Genomic DNA, 25058 nt, shown 5'->3' on the forward strand with positions numbered 1-25058 from the left:
TTCCCTCAAGGGATTCAAAAGAAGAACATATATCCAAATTTAGGGTGGGGGAAGGTTGAGATTAGAAAGGCCATGGTACTAATTTGGGAAACAAGATTTAGACTCCACTCACAATTCTACCACTAATTATTTCTGACACTCCACAAATTAGTTAACTTCTTATTATCTTGTTTACTTAATCCACAAATGACTTGGTAATCCATCAATGGATTTGGCAATTCTTGATCCTCTTATAGTTAAAATAATTTCAACAGTTCTAAAAGTGGATATCACGAAACTTATGCCACTAACAAATGTGAACTAAAATTAAATTTCTAAAAGCTATGCAAACTGACAAATATTCAAAACTAAAATACAAAGTAATAGGAAACATATCCTGACAATGAAATTATTTGTGGTTTGGAAACAATAATTCTACTGACATGTCTTGCTTATTCAGTTGAATGATCTAAACAGTTTACCCAAATCTCCTAATTTGTCATGGTTTGCAGAATGAAGAAGAATGAAATTGTATGGGTTTTTATTATATTAGAAATATAGTTTGGAGCCAACTAGTTGATAATGACTTCTTCATATTTTTCTAATTATAGGGTGGCTTCACACGTAAATATTCACTAAGCTCAAAAACTGGAACGCTTCTTCCAGAATTCCCTAGTGCACAACACCTCGTGTACCAAGGATGCATTTCTAAAGACAAGGTATCAATTAAAGATACTTCTCTATTGATTTTCTGATATGTTGGTTCCATATCTCAGTTTGCTGGGAATCTGATGGCACTTGCAGGAAGCAGTCAGAAATATGCATAATCAAACGTAATTGACTGATTTATAGGAGGGACAAATGTTTACTAACATTGATTAAACACTTTCCAATTAATTATTTACCATCTGCATGATAGTATGTAATCAGAAGTTGGTAAAAGAAATCTCAAAAGACCAAAGATGATTTTTTATTTAAAACTCAGTATCACGGAAAAAAAGACTAGAATGTGTCTATCACATGTGGTTTCTTTAATTATAAGCTTTATTTTTTTATTAACTCTGTATAATTTTAGTAAATAGTCATTAGGCACATCTCTAAGACAGAATTTGTTCCAAGAATTGAGGGGGAGATACCTAGATGAATGCAAGGACTATACTAGAAGTTGACAAAGATTCCTTTCCATTAGAAAATTGTGTGCTCCCTGTATTTGCAATTTTTTTAAAAGTTAAGAAAGAAATAGTTTCATAGGATTCACTTTATACATAAACCTCAGTGTGACTTTTCAATGCTTATATGTAAAATCTAAGAGTAAATCCTGTATTTCTGAACTTCTAAATTCATTTGCTTAGTATCTACTGAATAACTAATAGCTCCTGCTATTAGTATTAAGCCAAGGCATAATGATTTCTACATTCTTCTTTCAACTGAAGTTAGTTTTTTATTAGTATTTAAGGAAAATATTTTTTTAAAGATTTATTTACTCACTTTAGAGAGAGAGAAAGCACATGAGCAGCAGGAGGGGCAAAGAGAGAAGGAGGAAAAATCTTAAGAAGACTCGGAGCTGAGCAGGGAGCCCATGGTAGGGCCAGTCTCAAACTGATCTCATAGCTCTGAGATCATGACCTGAGAGGAAACCAAGAGTAGGACATTTAACCAACTGTGCCACCCCGGGGGCCCCTTAAGGAAAATATCTTTAATATATGTTAAGTCAGTTCATATTCTTGAGGTGCAAAGACATCACCTCAGGGGAATATGAGTAACTAATGTCCAACTGATTAGCAGTGGGCTTTCTGTGGAAACTGGCAGTAAAATAACACATTGATAAAAAGATCTATTGGCAAATAAGTAGAGATGCACAGTAGCTTCCAGGGTTCATTCTGAGGATCTACTCTTCCTGTTAAGAACAGGCAAAATATTGAATATAATTCTCAGATGCTGATTCCAAGCAAGTCTCCTGAATATGTCCACTTTCTACTATTCTCCTCTCCCATCACATTTCTCAAGGTTATCACATCTTTTTTTTTTTACCTTATAGATAATATGTGATATTATGACTTCAGATTTGAGACATCTCCAGGACATGCTGACATGTAGCAGTCTGTGGGGAAGCTTGTGGAAATCAGTGGCACTCTAGGGAACATGGTTCTTTCGGGAGGGCATGGTTGGGTCCCCTTTGTGGAGACAATTGCTTACATGCAAACAAATCATGATGTTTGCTATGTAAATATGCCCTCTGAGAGAGAGGGACAGGGAGGACAACAAAGGGAAAAGGAGAAGTGAGGACACGTTCCATTAGTTTATTGCAGTTTCTCTACTAGTCTCCAAGGAATTCCTTACCTGTCCACTGGAAACTGGTCTGGAGATCATTTCTTACTCAGATATCAGGATGCTTAAGTAACACCTGGTTTCTGAGTTCATTCCCAGTGGTTCTCATCATGAGCGCTAGGGACAAACACTTCTCTTTGTCCCTTGAAGATAGCTGGACCCTGCTTTTTACCTTCGTAGCCAGTAGCCAAGTTCCCCAGGTAACTTGGCAGTTTCTAGCAAGAAGGGTGAGGCTGAAGTTAAGCACTTTAGGCATCTGCCTTTTTGAAGCAGAAAGGATGGGACTTCCCAGTGAGAAGTGGATCCCAGTGAGGTGGGGGCTGGGGCCACTTTCTGCCTCATCATCATGTCACTCAAGGCAGTTGCCATGCCTCACCACATACTCAAGAACTTTTCTCGAGATAAACTTCGCCTCTGCTCCTGCCCTCTATAACCATGGTGTCTGGTCTCAGAACAGTGGGCATAATTATGTTTAGAAGTAAAAGTATGCTACAATAAAAAATTATTGTCCTAAGACCGTGTAAATATTAAATAAGCAAATGGAGCAACAATAGATTAAAAACTTTTGCTGATCTGTATATCAATGAGTATAAATATATGGAAATGCCTGTGAGGATAGAAGCTTCCTTGTACTTCGGTAGGTTTCAGGAATCAAAGGGCTAACTTTTGACAGCAGTTATGAATTCCTTTCTATTTTTCATACTGTCCTTATCCTTATTTTAAAAAATATGTCTTGGCAACCTTTCTAAAAATATAATATCATTGCCTAAACTCTAGAGCATGTCTCGGTTGCACCAATGGTGATATATTCTGCTAGAGGTGCCTTACCTCCTTGCAGGGAGGTTAGTAATTTGCACGTCACTGTGATACAGCCTTGAGCTAAAGCACAAAGATGTGTGCTGTCACTAGGCTGTAAGAATAGAGGCTGGAGAGCAGAGGGTTAGACTAGGACACCCCTGTCACCATCACTACCCTAGTTACTGTCAGGATAAAAATAGCTCCAGCGGTCAACATGTATTATGGATTATTCCAACCACTCTGCACGTGTTACTTTGTTTAGTCTTCATAACAGCCCTATTAGAAACTTACTGTTATTATCATCTCTGTTTTCCAGATGAAGAATTTAAAACACGCAAATGTTAATGTAGCTTGCTTGACATCAAATAGCTAGTAAGTGGCAGATCAGAGCTGTGTATTCAATCCAGGTAGTAGTCCATGGGCAAAGCTCACACCTGTAACCCCTGAGCCATGTTCTCATTCACTTAGACTATACAGCTGGCAACAGGGAGTCATATTTCTAGCTTATAAAATACATTTGGATTTGAATATTACTAATTTGTTAAAACACTATTTAGTTCTAATCCATTGCAAATTTTAGAATATGTTTACAACTTTTTAGCTATGCTATCCAAATGTCTGTGGTAACATGGAAACAGAGACACCCCCCGCTCCCTGTATAATAGACACTATTTAAATCTTTTTTGGGTAAATTTACAAGTCATTTGATATTACTAATTTCAGGTAATAGCTAGTAGGATCTTACTGTGTATCAGGCCCTGCTGTATGTGCACCAAATCTTATTTAATCCTCTTAATGCCATGTGGGTAATATATGATTCATACCCTGCTTAAAGAGAAAAAGCTTAGGGTTCAGAGACAGAGCAGCATGTGCACAGGAGTGCAGGGAACTGGGTGCTCCTTTTTCGCTGATAGAACCCGATTTGGAAACCGCTATGCCACACTGCCCAAGCACCCACTTAATACAAAAATTCTGTGAAGAGGTGATGCCTTTTACCATTTTATGTTTATTTCTGCAGCCAAAGGTAATTTTCTTCTTAGGTAGAAAAATACAACGTTGGTTTGGCTCCCAGCTCCCTGCACTGTCACCTGTTTCATCGTTCATGGGACGTCATACCATAATTGTCTGTTTGCTTGCCTTTCTCCTTTCACAAGCAGTAAGCTCCTGGAAATAAGGACTGTGCCTTTGTTTTTGGTTCCTCGACATGGAGCACAATGCCTGGTACATAAAAGGAGCTTAAGAAAATGCATGCTGAATAAGTGAATGAACAAATGAATGAATAAATAAATGAAGGCAGGGTTGAAAAGACTCTTCGGTTAAGCGTTTTCTTCCTTGAAATAGGTTGATACCCTCATAATGATGTATAAAACTCACTGCCAGTGCATCCTGGACAATGCAATTAATGGAAACTTTGAAGAGGTAAGGGTGACAAAGAATGCTTTGCTGCTCATATTCTTGTCCTGTTCTTTATGAGCTTGTGTTTAAGGAAGGATCTTAATGTATATGCTTTTTGCTTTATGACTAGATCCAGCATTTCTTACTACACTTTTGGCAAGGAATGCCTGATCATCTTCTTCCCCTGCTCGAAAACCCTGTTATCATTGACATTTTCTGTGTTTGTGACTCAATTCTTTATAAGGTAAGCTCCTTGGGGTGTCTTAAACATGAACCACATATTTTTTTTTAATGAGCATTCTATCTAAATGTTTCCATTATATTTTCAATACACTTGTTATTTCTGGCTGGAGATACGATATTATTTTTTTCTGATGAGTAAGCAATATTTAATAGGTACGTATTTTAATGTAAGTGTACATTCAAACAAAATCCATCGGCGTTTACATTTGTCTGCATTTACCCGTGAAAGTGTCATGAGGAAAGCAAAAGCTTTCCTTTTATTTATTTATTTAGTTTTAATTTTTTTAAAGATTCTATTTATTTATTCATGAGAGACACAGAGAGAGAACAGTAGAGACACAGGGAGAGGGAGAAGCAGGCTCCATGCAGGGAGCCTGATGCAGGACTCGATCCCAGGACTCCAGGATCACACCCTGAACCAAAGGCTAGACACTCAACTGCTGAGTCACCTGGGCATCCCAAAAGCTTTCCTTTTAAAACATGATCTGAGTTAGCAAGAAAACCCAAACTAGAATCCCGTTAAGCATTTAGCAAATAAAATCCTCCTCAATTAGTTGCTACTATTAGGATCTCAGCCTTGCAGAGAAGTGAAGCAGAAGCTAGTTGAACTCAGACCAGAAATAACTTCGCTCACCAAGAACTGGTAGGTAGGCTTGAGCCAGAATGGGGAGCCCCGTATTTTCATCCTCTATCCAGTCCTCCCTCATTACAAAATAAGAGGATGGAGCAAGTGCAGTATATTCTCTACCTTTTGTTCAAGATCACATGGAAGAAGAACGAAGGAGAGGAAGGATTGTCTCATTCTAGGGGGTTGGAATATCTTTATTTAGAGGGAAAAGGTTTAGTTTGCAGTAACTGATTGCAGTGCTTAAGACCTGAAGAAGTAACCAGGAAAGGGAAATAAGGCGGCTCCTAGAGAGGGCGTAAGAAAAGACCCAGGGCTCAAGCATACACATTTATCACTATCAAAGTAAAGCTGTTTGGACTCTCATTCAGTACCTCTGAGAAATATCCTTACATGTATTCTTTTTCTCTTTTCTTTACAAACGGTCTGGGTTTCTCTGTTTTTTGTTTTTGTTTTTGTTTTGAGTCCAACATGAAAGTCCTGAGTTTAAGGACCTTGAAAATGAACTAAGTTTTCCGTCCTCATAGGGGACCCAGAGAGGCACAGTAGAATGAGTTTCTGCAAGTCTTCATTCCATCTTCTAAAGGGTGGTCGGCTTTTAGTCTATAAAACAGCACATGATTACCAAGGCCAATTCATTGGTAACGAACATACTGGCATATACATTTCTGTATCATACACATGCAATACGTGTGCATTTTGCTAGTAGGATATACAGGCCTTTGTAGATTAGTGTCTATCCACATTTTGAAATATCTTTTCCTCTAGACCTCTTGGTACTCTTTGTCAGGCTGGACCACTCAGTTTACCAGCCAGCCTTGTGGATCTACATTGCTCATAGCCTATTCTGTCCCCACCTCCTTATTTATTCTAGTTTTTCTTGAGCTGGATCAGTGAGCACTACCTACTTTCTTCTTTCTACTAGCTCTCATTCAGGTCCTACCCATCTCATTCCTACCAATCTCATTCCTAAGTCTAGCCCTTTCTTTCAGTATCCTTTCTGTTCTGACAATTAACTCTCCAGACCCAGTGTATTAGCGGTACTTGTTTAACCTACTATTGCAATGTTTCTAGGTCCCCCACCCTGCCACTCCACCTTTCTTACACACACACACACCTCACACATACATTCATTTTAGAGATAAAAATGTAACCTCCTGAAATGAGTTAACATATTATTCTCTAGAAAGCTGGGAATAAAAATTAATTGACAACTAAGTGTCTTTCTACAAAAATACTAAGAATTTATGTTAACTCTCTTTTGCTGTGATTAAGGTTCTTACAGATGTACTCATTCCTGCAACAATGCAAGAAATGCCTGAAAGGTAGGTTCAGTTAATAAAATGTGATAGTTTCTTACCGTAGGGTTTAACCCTACCCATTGTATTAAAGTAAAACATTAAGTAGAAATTCATTCGTTTATCAAGATTATTTTCCTGCTCCTGTCCCTTTGTATTAGCTAGAAGATGTGCCTCAATCCTTATATTCAAACCTTGATGAACATAATTGATGGAACAATCCTGAAATCCTTTTAATCTGAGAGATGTCCAAGTGGAAAATAAATATTTAGGTGTCATTGCCCTTGAAATACTGAGAAGTTCTTCAATGGAAACTGGCCAGAGGAAGATAAATGGGGGTAATTGATGGAAAATAACCACAGTGATAAAAATTATAAGAACTTTTTAAATCTTTATTATTAACTTTGGTCTTAACTGCAAAATCAGAAGGTAGCATAATGGACCTACCACCTTCTTTTAACAAAGGAATAAGATCTCAAATAGACTGTATTCTCCATCCAAGGGAGTTTGTACCTTTTGATCCCTTTCACCCATTTTGCCCCCATCCGTGTCCTCTCTGGCAACTGATGACAGATGGTACCTAGACTGTTGTGGTGATCAATTCACAATGTATACAAATTTCAAATCACTATGTTGTACCCATGAAACTAATACAATATTTGTCAATTATACTTCAATTAAAAAAATCTCGAAATGATGCCTGAAGATTTTTCGCAAAATCTTCTGATGTGTGAACAATAAAAACTTGAAAATAAAAAGTCAAATTTTTTTTGTAAACAAAGTCTAATGAAAAAGTTAAATTTATTTTAGTATTCTGGGGCATAAATACGTGTCAGATGGACATAGTTGATGCTCAGTAAATGCCTAATGATTGATAAAACAAACTTGAATTATTTTTTCCTCTAGATTGTTTTATTTATTTATATAATAGTTTTGTTCTGATCAGTAGTTTTTTCAGTTATCAATATGTAATCTTTAAACATATAATCTGAGCTCTAAATTAAGTACTCTTAATACTTCCATGTCACAGCAGAATGGCTGTACTTAATTAGCGGCAGATCTCCAGCCATGCAACTAATAGTAATAATAGCTGGCCTTTATTAAACATAATATGGGCTTTGAGACTACATAAATTATTTCACTTAATTCCTACAACCAGCCTGAAGTGACTATTTATGTATTTATTTCTTAAGTATGCAAATTGTTCATTGTAGAAAATGAAAAAAATGGGTAAATGCATTAAAAAAAACACTCATAATCTCTCCATGTTCGTAATGTCTTAGGTTATTATCTCATAGACTTTTCTAAGAATATCTGTAAATATATAAAGTCTTTAACGGAATCATAGTATATATACTACTGTGGTATACTGTGAAAATCTTTCATATCAACAAATATAGATCAATGTTATCTGTTTAAATAGTTGCATAGATTTCCAGCATCTGAAAAATACTATATTTAACTAATTCCTTATCATTGAACAATTTATTTTTTAAAAACACAACTTGTCGGACTATTTCCCAGTAGCTATTATGATCCCATATTCACAAATGAGGAAACTGGCAGCAGAAAGAAGTTATGCCCAGAGTCAGTTAACTCGTAAGAAACAGAGCCAGAATTTTAACTGAGGGCTATTGAACTCTGCTTCAGTCTTTTTCCTGTATCATGTTACTGCTTGCCAGTGTGTGCGCAGCATCCCAAATGTAAATTTAGATCTGTTTTGTTGAGATATAGTGTGTAGATTGTTGAGTGATTTTTAAATTTTTGTGTTTACATATAAATGTTTGTGTATATACACAACCAACATTTGCAGTTTTCTAAGTACATTTTTGATAATGTATCCCACAGTTATATTTGGATTATAGGAATAGGTTACTAGGAACTAATGGTAAATACCTGAAATGAAATTATGATCCCTATGTGATGTCTGTCAAGAAGCCAAGATATGCAAAATCAGGTGCATACTTACATTTTCCCAGAAATATTTTATAGAAAGTGACTGAACCATGAGCTAATATTAATAATAAGGTATTATTTATTGGTTACCCTCTGTATACCAGAAATGACTGGATAAATTTCCATGAATTATTTATATATAATAATCTTGTGATATAGATACTAATCTTATTCTTATTTACTAGATAAAATCAGAGCTTGAAGCAATTGAGTATTTTGACCAAGGAGATAAATGGCAGACCTAGGCTGAATCTATCTGACTTCAAAGTCATGTTCTTGGAATCATAGAATAACAGTATACCTCCGTTAAACTGCATTTACGTAATGCATTTTAAACAATTTAGCATTTAATATGTAATGTTTTTTTTTGTGTAGCTTATTAGCAGATATAAGGAATTTTGCTAAAAATTGGGAACAGTGGGTTGTTTCATCCTTGGAAAACTTGCCAGAAGCTCTAACTGATAAGAAGATACCTATTGTGCGAAGATTTGTATCTTCCCTGAAAAGACAAACATCTTTCTTACACCTTGCTCAGGTACGTTGGTATTTGAGTGATCAAATAAAAAATGAATTATCAGGTAGCAGAATAAGAAATTTTGAGATTGGAGACCAAGTAGAAAATAATTAAATGCAATGTGAGGGATCCCTGGGTGGCGCAGCGGTTTAGCGCCTGCCTTTGGCCCAGAGCGCGATCCTGGAGACCTGGGATCGAATCCCACTTCGGGCTCCCGGTGCATGGAGCCTGCTTCTCCCTCTGCCTGTGTCTCTGCCTCCCTTTCTCTCTCTCTCTCTCTCTCTCTCTCTCTGTGACTATCATAAATAAATAAAAAAACTTAAAAAAAAATGCAATGTGAGACCTCAGAGTGAATGCTAGGACAAAACAAAACAAAAAACAAAAAACAAACCATTAGTGGGAAAATTGAATTACTACCAGTTTTGTAGCATGCTGATTTCCTGATTTTGGCAATAAACGATGGTTAGGTAAGATGATAAAATTAGGAGAAGCTGAACATTTGGAAATATTTTGCATTCTCTTTGCAACTTTTTTTTTATAAATTTAATATTATTTCAGAATAAAAAGTCAGAAACCACAAAGCTTCTGAAAGCAGTGTAATATGCAAAACTATTAGCTATATGAATCCAGTTAATAAAAGATTAAGGTTGTGAGGACTGAGCCCATGTGATATTTGATGTTGTGAAACCCACAAACCACACATTTTAAACTACCTACAAATTTGGCTATCTTACATAGGGTGAAAATGTAATTCTTAAATCACTGTTTGTATGTTTGTATATCATTAAAATATACTTCCCATCCTTTCACATGATTGTTTGCTTTGAAAAAATTTCTAGTCCTCTAAATTTTAAAAGACTTGGTTGTTGGGATAGTTCCAGATAAGAAATATAACATTGTGAAATCCTAATTGTATGATCATGGATAAGAAATTCATTTTCTAATTTCAAAAATAGTTTTCAAAGCTTTAACAGAGATGATCATGAGTTTCAACTATTGCTTTTAGTTTCAAAATGAGGAAACATTTATGATACTCTTCTCTCAAAAAACTATTTTTCTAGAAGCCAAAACTTTCCTTTAGATAGACTATCAATAATATGGTTTAGTGTCTATTTTTACTTTCTTTATGCAGATCGCCAGACCAGCTCTCTTTGACCAGCATGTTGTGAATTCTATGGTATCTGATATTGAAAAGGTTGACTTGAATAGTATTGGATCACAGGCCCTTCTCACCATTTCTGGCAGCACAGACACTGAATCTGATATCTACACTGAACGTAAGTTTAGAGCTGGGTTTCCCAACCTTGGCACTGTTGATATTTTGGGCTGGATAAGTCTTCGATGGGGTGGGGTTGGCAGTCCCCTTAGACTACAAAATATCTGTTTGATAAACCTTGGTTTATAGAAACCTTTTAATTTAAAAAAATTGTCCTGTACTTGAAAACAATTGTAGCTACAGACTTTGGAAAACCTGGAAAATATAGAAAATATTAAGAGGAAAATAAAAGCCATTCATAATCTCATTGCCTAGATATAACCTGGAAATAATGAAAATGTTTTTTAGTGTTGTGGGTTTTCTTCCAGTTTCACATTACCTTCGTACACATTTCTGTGTGTTTTACACTCTTAGCATTATATGGTATATAATGGATATCAAAATAATATGTCAACACAATACTGTTTTTCAAAGCAGAAATTCCCTGCTCAAGTTTGGACCATCTGACAGAGGTTACCCAGCCAATATGCATGACTAGACAACCAGACTGTTTTCAAGGGATAGCAATCCACTCTTTCCCCACTCTCTCTCTGAAAGGACAAGAAGTGCAGCTTCTGATAGGCTGTTGCACAAATGATGGGCTGCTCTCTGGGGTGGTCCAACATCAGCCCTTCTTTACATTTCCTAGCATAAAATTATATTAGCCTTTGGGATTCAGTAAACTTCAAACTCTTTAATAAGTGATAGCCCTAAATGGCCCCTTTAATTTTTACAAGGTAAAAGATTATTCATGTAAGTGGCTCGATTTCACAGTGCAAAATTTTTTCCTAAAGGTAAAGGACAGTTGAAAAAGCAGGAAATCAGCAACTTTAGCTTAGTCATTCATTAGCTTTCAATGAATCTATTGCATTTAATGAAAGCTTTAGATTCAGACTGAATAATCATTTGCAAATGACAACTTACTGTTTCCCGGGGTATACATACTTATATAATATATAGCCTATATTTCAGTGTGTACCAAGATACATATAGTTATTATTAAAAATTTTGAAGAGTAAAAAACTAAGGATTTTTTTGTTACTTGTTCTCAGGATATGAAATAATTTGGCACATTTAATTTCACCTGTCTTTCCCTTTTATGCATAAAATTCTTAGTGATTTCTAGTTTTAGGTTTTCTCTTGGATTCAAAGTAGAGTAATGATCTGGTGTTCTGTTTTGTTTTGTTTTAATGTGGTAGATGACTCTATCACAGTGTTCCAAGAACTGAAAGATCTTCTTAAGAAGAATGCCACTGTGGAGGCTTTTATTGAATGGTTGGATACCGTGGTAGAGCAGAGAGTTATTAAGGTATTTTCAATGATAGGTTCACAAAATAGAACTTTTGTTAATGGTAAATGCTAAACTGGCTGTAATTTCTTGAGTGGTGGGGGAGGGATGGTTGTGTGTAAAAATGCTTTGAAGAGCTTTTGAAGACTTGCAAATAAGGTGGCCCAAATATCAATTTAGGAATAGGCCAGATTTGAGAGTGTTGGGCATAGATTCAGTTCTATTTGTCTTTTCTTGACAAAGGACTGCCAGATATTATGCCTTCCCTGTCAGTCAATAATGCTACAGCAGAGTCACCTCAGTAGTGAAAGATAAAAGCTGGACAGATTTGGCCCTTTTCTAAAGAGTAAATTTTCATAAATTCTGGCAGAAAATGTGGTTTTAAGTATTTCCATTTTTAAATTCTGAGAGTGCAGTATTTTGTATTTTCTATGTTTTTTCAACTCTTTCACTTAACCCTCAAGCCATCCATCATGAAACAAGGCAATAAGAGCAAATAGATCCATCACCAGTCAGTGTTAGCCACTCCATATCAAGGAAACGGTTGTAGCGTAGGGACTTTTTTTCTCCTGGAAAGAAAACAGATTATCATTCAGGACCAGAGAAGTCAGAGTTAATCATTCACAGAAATATATAACCCTTCTTTGACACTTCACCTTCTGTTCTTTTTAAAGTTCTGTCAAAGGAAAATGAAGAGATAAAATATTTTGTGAATTATTTTATTTTGGTGCCCAGTTCTGTTAGGTAACAGAACCATATGGAATGAAGCTCTTTTAACCTTAATAATGACAACAAAGAGAGACGAGCATTAAATTCCCCAGATAGATCACTATATCTGATAAAAAAATTGCATGTCATGCCATCTGTCTGTTTGTCAGACAGCTTATCAACCCCTTGATTTTATGAAGGATGCATGTAGTAATGAGATGACAGATTTTATAGTTTCATTTTCTTCCTTGTAGACCAGCAAACAAAATGGAAGATCATTAAAGAAGAGGGCTCAAGACTTTCTGCTTAAGTGGAGCTTTTTTGGTGCTCGAGTGATGCATAACCTCACCTTGAACAATGCATCCAGTTTTGGTATCCTATGTGCTTGATAAAGCTCTTCCTACCTGAATACATCATTCACTCTCCAGTTGCATTCCCTAGCAGTTTTTAAACATGTGGCACTGTAATTTCTCAAATCTATCGAGCCAGTAGACAATGGTAGTTATGAGCCTGGGTTTTGGAGTCAGACCGCATGCAGAGTTACATCCTAATACTGCTTCTCTCTGGCTTGGTTTTTACTCAAGTTGCTCTGCTCCCTATAGAAGGGGATGAATATTTACAGCAGCATTATCAACAGTGGCCAAACTATCGAAAGAGCTCAAATGTCTATTGGCTGATGAATGGACAAAGAAGATGTGGTATATATATACAATGGAAGATTACTCAGCCATAAAAGAGAATGAAATCTTGCCATTTGCAACGACATGGATGGAGCTAGAGGGTATTATGCTAAGTGAAATGTCAGAGAAAGACAAATACCACATGATTTCACTCATAAGTGGAATTTAAGAAACAAAACAGATGAATGTAGGGGAAGGAAAAAAAGAGAGAGGGAAGCAAACTATAAGAGATTCTTAACCCTAGAGTGTTCTTAGAGCAGCAGCTCAGGGCTTCTGGTGGGGATGTGGGTGGGGATGGACTATATGAGGGATGGGTATTAAGGAGGGCACTAGTTGTGTTGAGCACTGGGTGTTATATGTAAGTGATGAATCACTAAATTCTACTCCAGAAACCAATATTACACTGTATGTTAACTAACTAGAATTTAAATAAAAACTTGAAGCACAAAAGAAAAGAGGATAAATACTCCTCTTATTGGGTTGTGTAGGCACTTTAGTGAGATTTTATATATATATATATATATATATATATACACAAACACAGTGAGATTATATATATATATATAAACACAGTCTAGTACCCAGTGAACACTTAATGAATAGGAGCTATTATCATTACATCCTATTAGTGCTTGGATAAATTTTTTTTTGTTAAACAAACAAGTAAACAATAATTAGTACATTATTTTCCAAAGGCACTACCCATTGAAGTATGGCAAATTTTTGCATCTTTTCCAGGAACCACATAACTGCACTCTGAGAATCAAAGAGCAGCCGAGAAGACATGTTCTCATATGTTTCTGAAACATCTTTCCTGATCGATTTGACTTGTGCCACAAACTGAGTCAAGTCAGATCTTCCAGAAATTGAATACTTTCATTTTCCTAAAATTTCTGGGATTCTTAGTTTGCAGCTATGATGCTAGCTCATGGACAGTACTTCTGCATTTAGTAGTAGTTGCTTTTCTAGAAATCTTCAAATTATAAATAGGTTATAGTTAACTAGGTTGTTTTTATTTAATTCTCAGTAGAATTAGATAAAATCAGTGAACTTGCATGGAGGGATGAATAAAACATATTGAGCCTATTATTTGAAATATCTTGCTTATATGTGAAGTTTCTTAAAATATACAACACCAAAGCCTGACTTTATTATGAAACCAGACTTTTGTTGGGAAATCGGTGGAATAGTCCAAAGAAGTTTAAGATTTTCCAGGACAACTTCCAAATGAAAATGACTCTTTTGTTTTTTTTCCAAACCAAAGAGAACTTTGTTTCAGGCCAGAAAGACATCTTTCTTGATACTTTTTTCAGACCATGGTGGCCATTGTCTAATTATTTAGTACAAAGTAAACAGAAATAGAGCAGAGTAGAGCTCATTCTCCCCAGGTTAAAGCTTATCACACTCCAATGTGTGCCCTCTTAAAGCATAAAGCATGTCTCACTTTCATCCGTATTTTCCTTTGATGTAATTAGTGGCCAAAGAGCTGGCAGGACAGTACACACAGTAAGCTGGGCAGGCGGTACACAGAAAGATTAGAGACTCAAGTTAAGCATGTTGGTCTTAGCAGGTCATTTAAAGTCCAACAAGTATTTGTTTATTTCAGTTGCTCCTTGTAAAGTGTTGTGAGATGGTCACAAAGATAACTCGACTTCTCTCTCTCTCTTTCCTTCTCCTTCTCTCCCTCCTTTTATCTCATAATGCCCTCTCCCCATTCCCATCCACAAACAAGGTTCTTTCCATTTGATCCGAATGCTTCTTGATGAATACATTCTCCTTGCCATGGAGACCCAGTTCAATAATGACAAAGAACAGGAGTTACAGAATTTATTGGACAAGTATATGAAGAATTCAGGTAATTTAAAATGTATATCTTATTTTTTGCATATTTCTTTCTTTAAACCTAAATTCAAGAATTTGTAAGTACACGTTGAGTGGGTCGATAAGTCTCAGTTTTTTTCCCCGAGTGTGTCACAACTAACAGAGGGTGTCAACAATATTGGAACACTAGTTTTTCTCTCCACCATTTACACATAGAGTAGTCAAAGGAGTTTACTGGAAGCTCTGGAGGATATAAAATTGATGTTCTTGGGAGAATTTACACGAAGGTAGAGAGGTGATTATAACAACAACAAAAAAATAACCATAATTCAAGACAACACCTGTGGTACACCACCTCATATAAATGGTGTAGAAATAAGTTCTATAGAAGTTTATTTTTTTTAATTTTTTAAGATCTCCGGTCTTCGGGATCACACCCTAGGCCAAAGGCAGGCGCTCAACTGCTGAGCTACCCAGGGATCCCCTCTATAGAAGTTTAGAGAAGGAAGAGAACATTTCAGTTTGAGATGTGATGACTTGCATTTTGAAGTCTGTCCACTCCAGAGTAGATTCCTAAGTGCTCCTCAGAACACACTTCACACTCACAACTGTGCAGATAACAATGACCACTAAACCCCAGCACCACTGCCATGACCAAACATCTGCCAGCCTCGTTTCCCATGGAAGATATTTCTCTGCAGTTGCCAGATTTATGACACAACCCTAAAACATTTTCAGTTTCCTTTTCTTGGGCTTATTTGTTAGGAATATGGGAATGATGTTAGCTTTCCCATTTAAAAAAAAAATCTTTCCAGATGCAAGTAAAGCTGCCTTCACTGCTTCTCCAAGTTCATGCTTTCTGGCCAACCGTAATAAAGGCAGCACCGTTTCCAGCGACACTGTGAAGAATGAAAGCCATGTGGAAACAACCTATCTTCCTCTGTCATCCAGTCACCCCGGAGGCTTACCCTCTGCTCTGCACCCATTCCCTGCTGGGAATACAGACAACATGCCACTCACAGGTATGCTGTGAAATGCTTGGGCCTCACCACATCTCCTTTATTTTCTTCAAAACTGATAACGTCTAGCCATTGCAAGATTTTAAAAGATTTGCCTTTCTATTAAAGCTTTATAATATTTTTGTGATTTTCATCATTTGTCATTCACGCTTTTATCAATACCACTATTAACATAGGTACTACACTGTGAGGTGGTCGTTTCGTTATATTGGAAGTACAGATAATGAGTTGTCTTCATTCAGTGGAAGAAAAAATTAGAGTAGGTATAAATAAGATTCTGAAGATGCCTTGAGAGTCAAAAAAATGGGATTCTTATTTATTTTTGGCTTCTGAGAAGATTTTCTTTCTCCCCCATTAAAAAGTAGATTTGGTCATTTTAGGATAACCACTTCAATAATTTTCCTCTTTGGTCTGGAGTCCCCGTTGTGTCAGTCTGAATGTTTAGTGGCTTGTACTCACTACTAGATAATACTGTTCTAAGTCCACTACTTGCCTTAATTCACAGATATAATTTCATTGGACACACAGAATTTTAATCCTGGAAGGCCTTTTAGTTCAGGGGCCTAATTCCACCAATGGAGAATCAGACACCAAGGAACTTGGTGGCATCAAAACTCCATTGTTCATCAGTGGTGTTTGCATGATGTTTTGAATTGGCTGCTTTGAAGCCATGCCATTTTGACCTTATTGCCTTTTTCTTTTACCCTAAAAATCAAACCAGTTAGCATTCAGCTTGTTTTTTAATTATGGAAAATGTAAGAACAGAGCCCTTGACCTTCCCATGCTTGAGCTCTAACCGTTTTCGTACCCATGGAAGCATGAGGCCTTCCCAAACTTTCATGCATAATTACTAACTCCAAAAGTCTTCACTGTTGTGAAATAGACATGTATTGTGATGGTTTTATTATTTATTTATTTATTTATTTATTTATTTATTTATTTATTTATTGTGATGGTATCTTTGAAACCTAGGTTTTTGGTGTTCCCCAAAACACCAGGTTTTGTTGTTTTTAGAGAATAGGAATGAACCAAATCGGGAAAAATATTAATAAATCTTTTGAATAATTTTTAAAGATGTGCACCCATCTGTTTTAATATGCCACTGGTGAATGCTGCAGTAATTTTTTTCCAGGTCAAATGGAGCTTTCCCAGAGCACTGGTCAACTGATGACACCCCCCATTTCTCCAGCCATGGCAAGCCGAGGAAGCGTCATTAACCAAGGGCCAATGGCGGGGAGACCTCCAAGTGTGGTCCCAGTCCTGTCAGCCTCCTCACACTGCTCAACATTCCCAGAGTCCATCTATCCTACCCACCCTCAAAGCAACCATGACTTTTATGGGACCAACTCTAACTATCAGACTGTGTTTAGGGCACAGCCTCACCCCCCATCAGGACTCTATCCTCATCGCCCTGAGCATGGTCGATGCATGGCCTGGAGTGAACAGCAGCTTTCTAGAGACTTCTTCAGTGGCAGCTGTGCTGGGTCTCCATATAATTCTCGACCACCTTCCAGCTATGGACCATCCTCACACAGCCAAGATTCACACAGCATGCAGTTTTTAAATACAGGAAGCTTCAATTTTCTGAGCAACACAGGGGCTGCCAGCTGCCAAGGAGCAACATTGCCTCCGAATTCACCTAATGGTATTGAAATTTTAAAGAATTTTTCCTGGTTCTTGAGATGGCAGTAAGGCAAAATCAGACATTGAGCTCTACCTCTGCTGAGCAGCATGTCATCCCATGTAAAGTTTCTAAAGATCTTGGAATGTTAGGTGTTTGAAGCTCATTTCTTTCATATACAAACATATATCTAATTCTTGTGGTTTTTTTAAAGTTGCCCTTCTAAATCCCCAAATGATAAAAATATTAGGTCAAACGTGTGTTTGAGATCTCCCTTAATAAGCCCAAAAGAAGAATGTTTTGTCCTTTGAAAATATTCCTATTGAATAATGTTTCTTCTAGAGAACTAGCAGCAGATCTTACAGCTTAGGACCCAAACAGTGCTCCCTGTTAGTCTGATAAAACACTTAAAGTTTAGGGAGTTGGAAAGATCCGTGACTTCAGCTGCCAAAGCAGCTCTGCGTCCTCTTTCCTAAATGTAGGCCAGTCCTTCTTCCAGAAACACAATTCTGTAGATACAACTGGTATTTGACAAGCAGTGTAATCTTTGCGAGAGGTTAGTAGTGCTTTTTTTCTTTAAAAGAAGATCTTGTTAATGTAGATGAGGAGAATATGAGAGAGATGTAGTCTTTTATCTGAAAATTAGCAATAGAATAACTCCTTTGTATTTTTTAAAAATAAAAAGCCAGCATTGTGAACCATAGCCATTATACAAGCACAAATCCAATTCTATATAGTAAATGTAGCTGTGAATGTCATGTTTATAATGCAATATCTTTAGGGCTCTACTCTATTGCCTTGTCCCTTTTCCCTTCCTGTAATATTTTTTGTAATAAGTGAACAGAACATTCTTGACATTTTCTGTTCTAGGATACTATGGAAGTAACATAAACTACCCAGAGTCTCATAGGCTTGGATCGATGGTGAATCAACACGTTTCCGTCATCAGCAGTGTTCGCTCACTGCCTCCCTACAATGACATCCACGATCCACTTAACATTTTAGATGACAGTAGTAGAAAGCAGACCAGCTCGTTTTACGCAGACACATCGCCTTCCGTTGCGTGTCGAACTCCAGTAGTAGGTAAATTATTTTAGTAGTTCTTGGAGACATTTTAAAAAGCTATGAATATCAGGTATGTAGTTTTGCTCTGGAGGGTGACTGTTGAGGTGAGCTGGGCACTCATGCTCTCACGGGTGATCTATCCCTTTGGATCTGAAGTCTAATTTTTGTATCTATTGATAATAGTCTTCCCCGTTCTCAGTATATATGTCACTGTGCAGCCTACTGCCAAATCTGTTATTCTTTAAAAGAGAATAGCTGGCACCTTTTATGTTTGCAAAAAAGAAATATAACCCATCAGCCATAGTCTAAAGACTTTACCTTTTATGAAAGCAGTAATGATGTCTTTTTCTCCCTCTTTCTGATTCACTGTTGGATGCAGGGGCAGTGCCAAGAGGTGTCTTTGGACCCCATAATCTCCAGCAGTACCCTAAACCACTCCAGGTTCAAAATAATGGTGATTTGTGATAGAGGTTACTGTCATTTTCTCAATAATATGTAAAATGTGATTAGACAGCTTTGCAGAAAATGTTGCTCCTTTTATTGTTCTGCTACATACGGTTTAAGTAAAAAATGAGCAAAACTGTGTGTTTGCCATGAAGTCCCCTCGCATCTTCTTCTAACTGGGTTGCTCTCCCTGGGAAAATCCTGAGACTTGTACTAGATGTGTTAGCAGTACCCAGCTAAGTGTCTGCCACATAGTAGGAACTCCACACATCAGTGAGTTGGAAAAAAAGGGGCAAAATACATGGGTAGAAGCAGTTTCCTGTATTAGGAATAAGGGATCACATGCAAGTATAGATGCATGTAAGTGTCAAGGCAGAGTGTTAATGTTTATATGCGATGGTTGAAATCTTCCAATGGAATGGATTTCAAGCTAGGATAAGTAAAGGGCTTTGACACCCAATGGGAGCATAAGGGAGAAGGAGACACATTCCATCTCTCCTCCTCAGTGTGCTTTTCCAATAACTCAATAGGAAGCACCTCTTCCCTTCCCGTGACCATTACAGATGCTCCCTGAGCAGAATCTAGCAGCTCATCTCCTGTTATCTGCAGATGGTCATTGCTTCTAGGTTACTCTAATGAAGCAGAAAATTCCACTTCAGGAAGTTTCCTCACCGTGAGACTAAAATGTATCATGTTGCTATTGTTACTATTAGTTCTGTTTACTTGTAGAGATAGTGGAAGCTTTGCTGGAACATAGCTTGGGTGTAGGATGGATTCTAAGCTCTAGTCATCAGAGGTGGCTTACAGGTAAATGGCAGAGAGGGCTTCTGAGTGAAGGGAGGACCCACTGTCTGCTTCCTTAGTTATAAAGCCTGGTTTTCAGGGACAGCGAAGAAGGTAGTCAGAAAAATGAGAAAAACAGCAATGAGAAGCCAGCAACCACACATGCAGGAAATGCAGTGTCAGAGAGCCAGTTGGTCAGATTCTCAGGAACTTACTAACATGTGCCAAACTTCATTCTAGGCATTGAGGTTATGGTGGCAATTGGGATGGAATTCCTGACTATAAGAAGTTTACATTCTAGTGAAGAGAGATAGAGCAATGGGTATATAGACAAATGCATTACAAAGATAACGTTGGATACTCTGAAGTCAATTAAATGGGTAAAATGACAAATAATGATGGAGAAACTGCTTTCAGTCAGATAGTTGGGAAAGGAATCCTGAGGCAGGGATATTAGAGTTGAAAGCTGAATGATGAGGCAATGACACAAAGGGCTGAGGATGGAGTTCTAGGCAGAAGAAATGACAAGTGCATAGTCTCTGAAATGGAAACAAGGAAAATTCAGTGGGCAGAAAGAAAGCCAGGGTGTTTTGAGCATAGTGAATGAAGACAGTGTAAAAAATAAATCAGTGGCCAGAGACCAGTTCACAGAAGATGTTGTGAATAAGGGCAGGAAGCTTGGATTCTGTCCTGCGTAGTGGGAAGTCATTGTAGCATTTGAAGAGAGTGACAATTTACTGTATACTTGAGTGACATTAACCTGGCAGCTCCCTGCAGAATGAGAAGGTGCGGCAAAGGTGAGGTCATGAGACCAGTTAGGAGGCTGCTGTGTTGGTCCAGGTAGGAGAAGATGGTGGGTATTTTGTTATTTTTTTTTAAGATTTTATTTATTTATTTATTCATGAGAGACACAGAGAGAGAGAGAGGCAGAGACACAGGCAGAGGGAGAAGCAGGCACCATGCTGTGGGGGGGGGGGGGCCTGACGTGGGACTCGATCCCAGGTCTCCAGGATCAGGTCCTGGACTGAAGGTGGTGCCAAACCGCTGAGCCACCCGGGCTGCCCTGTTATTGTTTTTTAAATTTAGAATAAATTAGTTAATATACAGTGTATTATCAGTTTCAGAGGTATAGTGATTGATCAGTTGCACTCAGTGCTCATTACCGCAAGCACCCTCCTTAATGCCCATCACCCAATTGCCCCATCCCCCCACACCTTCCCTCCAGCAACCTTCAGTTTGTTTCCTATAGTTAAGAGTCTCTTATGGTTTATCTCCCTCTCTGATTTTGTCTTATTTTATCTTTCCTTCCATTCCCATATATTCATCTGTTTCTTAAATTCCACATGTGAGTAAAATCACACAATATTTGTCTTAGCATAATACCATCTAGTTCCATCCACATTACTGCAGATGGCAAGATTTCATTCTGTTTGATGGCTGAGTAATATTCCATTCTACATATATACATCTTTATCCATTCATTTGTTGATGGACATCTGAGCTCTTTCCATATTTTGCCTATAGTGGACATTGCTTCTAGAAATACTAGGATGCGTGTACCCCTTCAAGTCAGTATGTTTGTATCCTTTGGATAAATACATAGTGTAATTGCTGGATTGTAGGGTAGTTCCATTTTCAATTTTTTGAGGAACCTCCATACTATTTTCCAGAGTGGCTGTACCAGTTTGCATTCCCACCAACAGTGTAAGAGGAATCACCTTTCTCTACATCCTTGCAAACATCTGTTGTTTGCCGACTTATTAATTTTAACCATTCTGACTTGTGAGAGGTGGTATCTCATTGTATTTTGATTTGTATTTCCCTGATGCTTAATGATGTTGAGCCTGTTTTTCGTGTGTCTGTTGGTCATTTGTAGATCTTCTTTGGAGAAGTGTCTGTTCATGTCTTCTGACATTTCTTGACTGGATTATTTGCTCTTTGGGTGTTGAGTTTAAGAAGTTCTTTATAGATTTTGGATACTAGCCCTTTATCTGATAAGATATTTACAAATATCTTCTCCCATTCTGTAGGTTGCCTTTTTGTTTTGTGGATGCTTTTGTTGCTGAGCAAAAGTTTTTATCTTGATAAAGTCTCAGTAATTCATTTTTGCTCTTGTTTCTCTCGCCTTTGGAGACATCTAGCAAGAAGTTGCTGTGGCTAAGGTCACAGAGGTTGCTGTCTGTGTTTTTCTCTAGGATTTTGATAGATTCTTGCCTCACATTTAGGTCTTTCATCCATTTTGAGTTTATTTTTGTGTATGGTGTAAGAAAGTGGTGAAGATGGTGGTTTGAACAATGGAAGAAGTATGGGTGGAAAGAGGAGGTAGATTTGGGATATATTTGGGTGATAAGGTTGTCTGAATTTAAGTTTGAAATTGAGTTTTCTTCATGAAATCTGTAGAAGGAAAAACAATTTCTAGGAAAATAGAATAAATATGTGTGATCAATGCAAACATAAACATAGAGACTTAAAGTGAGTGGCACTTGCAAAGAAAAAAATGTCAGTCAATATTCAATTGCTGATTATATTTTCCTTTACAGCATCCAGCTTGCAAACCCCAATTCCTTCCTCCTCATCTCAGTGTATGTATGGAACTTCCAGTCAGTATCCAGCTCAAGAGACCCTGGATTCCCATGGAGCGAATGGTAGAGAAATGGTGTCCTCTTTACCACCCATCAACACTGTGTTCATGGGAACAGCAGCTGGAGGCACTTAAACCAACAATGTTGGGTGGGGATTGAAACCAAAAATCTCTACTGCTCAACTACTATTCACTCAGATTGCTATCAGGGTAAAGAAAATGGAATATACAGTGACAAAACATTGTTTTTCAAGTCACTGTTACAAAACTTTGGACAACTCCATAATGAGTGGAGATACTTGCAGACTTTGCTTGCCCACAAATTGTTTAAAATGTGATCTCATTATTAATTATAGTTTCAAACATTATCAAATGGAACCAGTGGAGCTTTGAAGATGCAAACATTCCAACTCTGAAGATTTAATATTTTGCTTCCTAATTTATTGAAAAGTCTGTGTGCTGTTTCATATTTGGTCTATAAAAGGAAAAAAATATTTAATGCCTTTAAAATAACTTTAATTTATTAGGGTCTCAGAATCATTGTTTACTATCCCTTATTTGACCAAAAGTCAAATGTGTATGTACTACCTCCTATGGAAATGTTTACAGGGTCAAGACTTAATTCAATTCAGCCTAGACCAAAGTTGCTTGACTTTCAATCCTGTGCGTTAGTGTGATGATTTCTGTTACATAGCAGTATTCGAATTCTATGTAACTGAATGGAGATTATAAATGCTTTCCCACTTTATTTAAGAAAGATAAGAAATGAAAGAAATAAAGTACGGAAATATTTTTAAAGGCTCGATTGCTCTCAGAGCTGTTACTGTTTCTGAAAAATGCTTGGGATTTTCAGGTGAAGCTCCTTTGAATATTGAATTAAAGACTAAAGATGGTTGGTCAAAACATCGTAATTCAAGAATACATTCCATATCATATCCATTCATATATATATATATATATACATGTATATATATATGGAAATTGTAGCTGATAGACTGAACTTCTGCAGATTTGAAAGCAGTCTTTAATCAAGTACGTGGCTTAGAAACTAAGAGCGAATGATCATCTGAAAGCAGGGATCATCTGAAAGCAAAGAGAAATTTAAAAGTGAGGAATTTATTCCATATGAGTTAAGAAAATTTGATACACCATCTATCTAACTCTTTTTTTTTTTTCTTTATCATATGTCTTAGCTGAGAGGTCTGTAGTAGGACTTATGGCCTGTAATGGCAAACCTCTATTAACTTCACAGGCTTTTCCTATCATCTTACAACAGCCCTTAGATTATTTGTATTAAGGATTGGGTTATACTGTGATCTCCAGGTACATTCTTAAAGGATTTGTAAGCCCCAAATGCCCATTATCCATCATGATGTAATTTGGTGAAGACAAACTGTGGAATTGTTTTCAGCAAACAATAAACAATGAATTGTGGACTTGTCAGAGTGTTGCTACCATTTGCTCAGTAGCGTGCTTAGTAGCATGTAGTTTATGAGCTAATTAATTGAGCAGAAGAATTTTGCAACAGCAACAAATCATGAGAAAAGCAATAGATGTTGTATTACTTGCTATAGTAATATTGGAAGAGTACAAAGGGTAGTGAAATTAATAAGGGCTTGGGATGAAGTAAAAACCAAAACAGCTTTAAGAAATGTTTGGATATAAGTCTTGAAAATTAAGAACCAAATTTCCACTGTATAGTAATTATATATTCAGCATGTATTTTGTGTCAGACACATTGGAAGATGCAAGTTGAAAAAGATGAAAATGAAAATACAAAGACTATAAAATAACTCTGCCAATACTTTTACTAAATTCCAATGTAACGATGAAGGGGCGATATGATAGGAAACAGAAACTCACTGAAGATTTTTGAGTAAAGAGTAAAATGGAGGAAGTGATGTTTAGGGAATAGCCAGCAGCAGCTGGAAAGGGAGATGGACCAGATGGAGGAGTAGCTAACCCAAGAATGGGCTATTTCTGAGACCATCTCTCTCATCCAGATATTCAGCAGATAAGCGCAGAGACTACATGGAAGCAGAGTGAAGGGAGCAGGAGAATGAAGCCCAAGCATCGTTTCAAAGAGGCATGAGCATCATTTAGTACAATTGAAGGATTAGCAATTTACTAGATTATAAGGGATTACAAAGGAATACATTAATAGTGGCTCTAAAGTTTTCCTTAACCCTATTTGCAGAACATTTCAGTATAAATAGCTGACTCTAGATTGATGGCCCCTTTGTAGAAGGGGGAAATGATCTGGAGCCGGGTGAGTCCAGAAGATAAGTGAACGTTATCTCTGGGCCTCATGTGTGTCTGGCTGATGACGAGGTGCTAAATTTTGACATCAAGAAGACTGATTTGCTCTTTCCCCCAGGCAGTGGCACTTGAGCTTTTCTCTCTTAGATGTATAATGGCATTTCTCAGTGTGGGCACTATTGGCTTGCAGGCAGGACAGTCCTATTTTTTGCAGGACTATTCTGCATATTGCACAGGATTTAGTATCCCCAACTCTCAAACACTAAATACCAAAGCACTCCCCTCACCCAGCCTTGTGACAACTGAAAACATCTTCCATATTTCTGAATGCCCCTGGAGAGGCAGGGCCAGTCCTTCATGAATGAAGTGACAGCATCTTTAATTTTACCTAGAGGGAG

General features: G+C 37.2%; 1 protein-coding gene across 1 annotated transcript in view; it reads left to right on the forward strand.

Moving 5' to 3' along the window:
• RFX6 (regulatory factor X6) overlaps positions 1-23291 on the forward strand; it is a 55159-nt gene extending 31868 nt beyond the window's left edge. The window contains exons 7-19 of the mRNA XM_025422830.3: positions 591-698; positions 4447-4524; positions 4631-4744; positions 6644-6693; positions 8998-9157; positions 10269-10413; positions 11591-11700; positions 12642-12759; positions 14800-14922; positions 15704-15910; positions 17040-17552; positions 18399-18611; positions 22361-23291. Coding sequence (XP_025278615.2) covers positions 591-698; positions 4447-4524; positions 4631-4744; positions 6644-6693; positions 8998-9157; positions 10269-10413; positions 11591-11700; positions 12642-12759; positions 14800-14922; positions 15704-15910; positions 17040-17552; positions 18399-18611; positions 22361-22536 — 2115 coding nt within the window. The 3' untranslated portion in view covers positions 22537-23291. The remainder of the gene's footprint in view (positions 1-590; positions 699-4446; positions 4525-4630; positions 4745-6643; positions 6694-8997; positions 9158-10268; positions 10414-11590; positions 11701-12641; positions 12760-14799; positions 14923-15703; positions 15911-17039; positions 17553-18398; positions 18612-22360) is intronic.
• The last annotated feature ends 1767 nt before the right edge of the window (positions 23292-25058 follow it).

This window comes from Canis lupus, chromosome 1 (genome assembly GCF_003254725.2).
Source record: "Canis lupus dingo isolate Sandy chromosome 1, ASM325472v2, whole genome shotgun sequence".
Taxonomy (NCBI): Eukaryota; Metazoa; Chordata; class Mammalia; order Carnivora; family Canidae; genus Canis; species Canis lupus.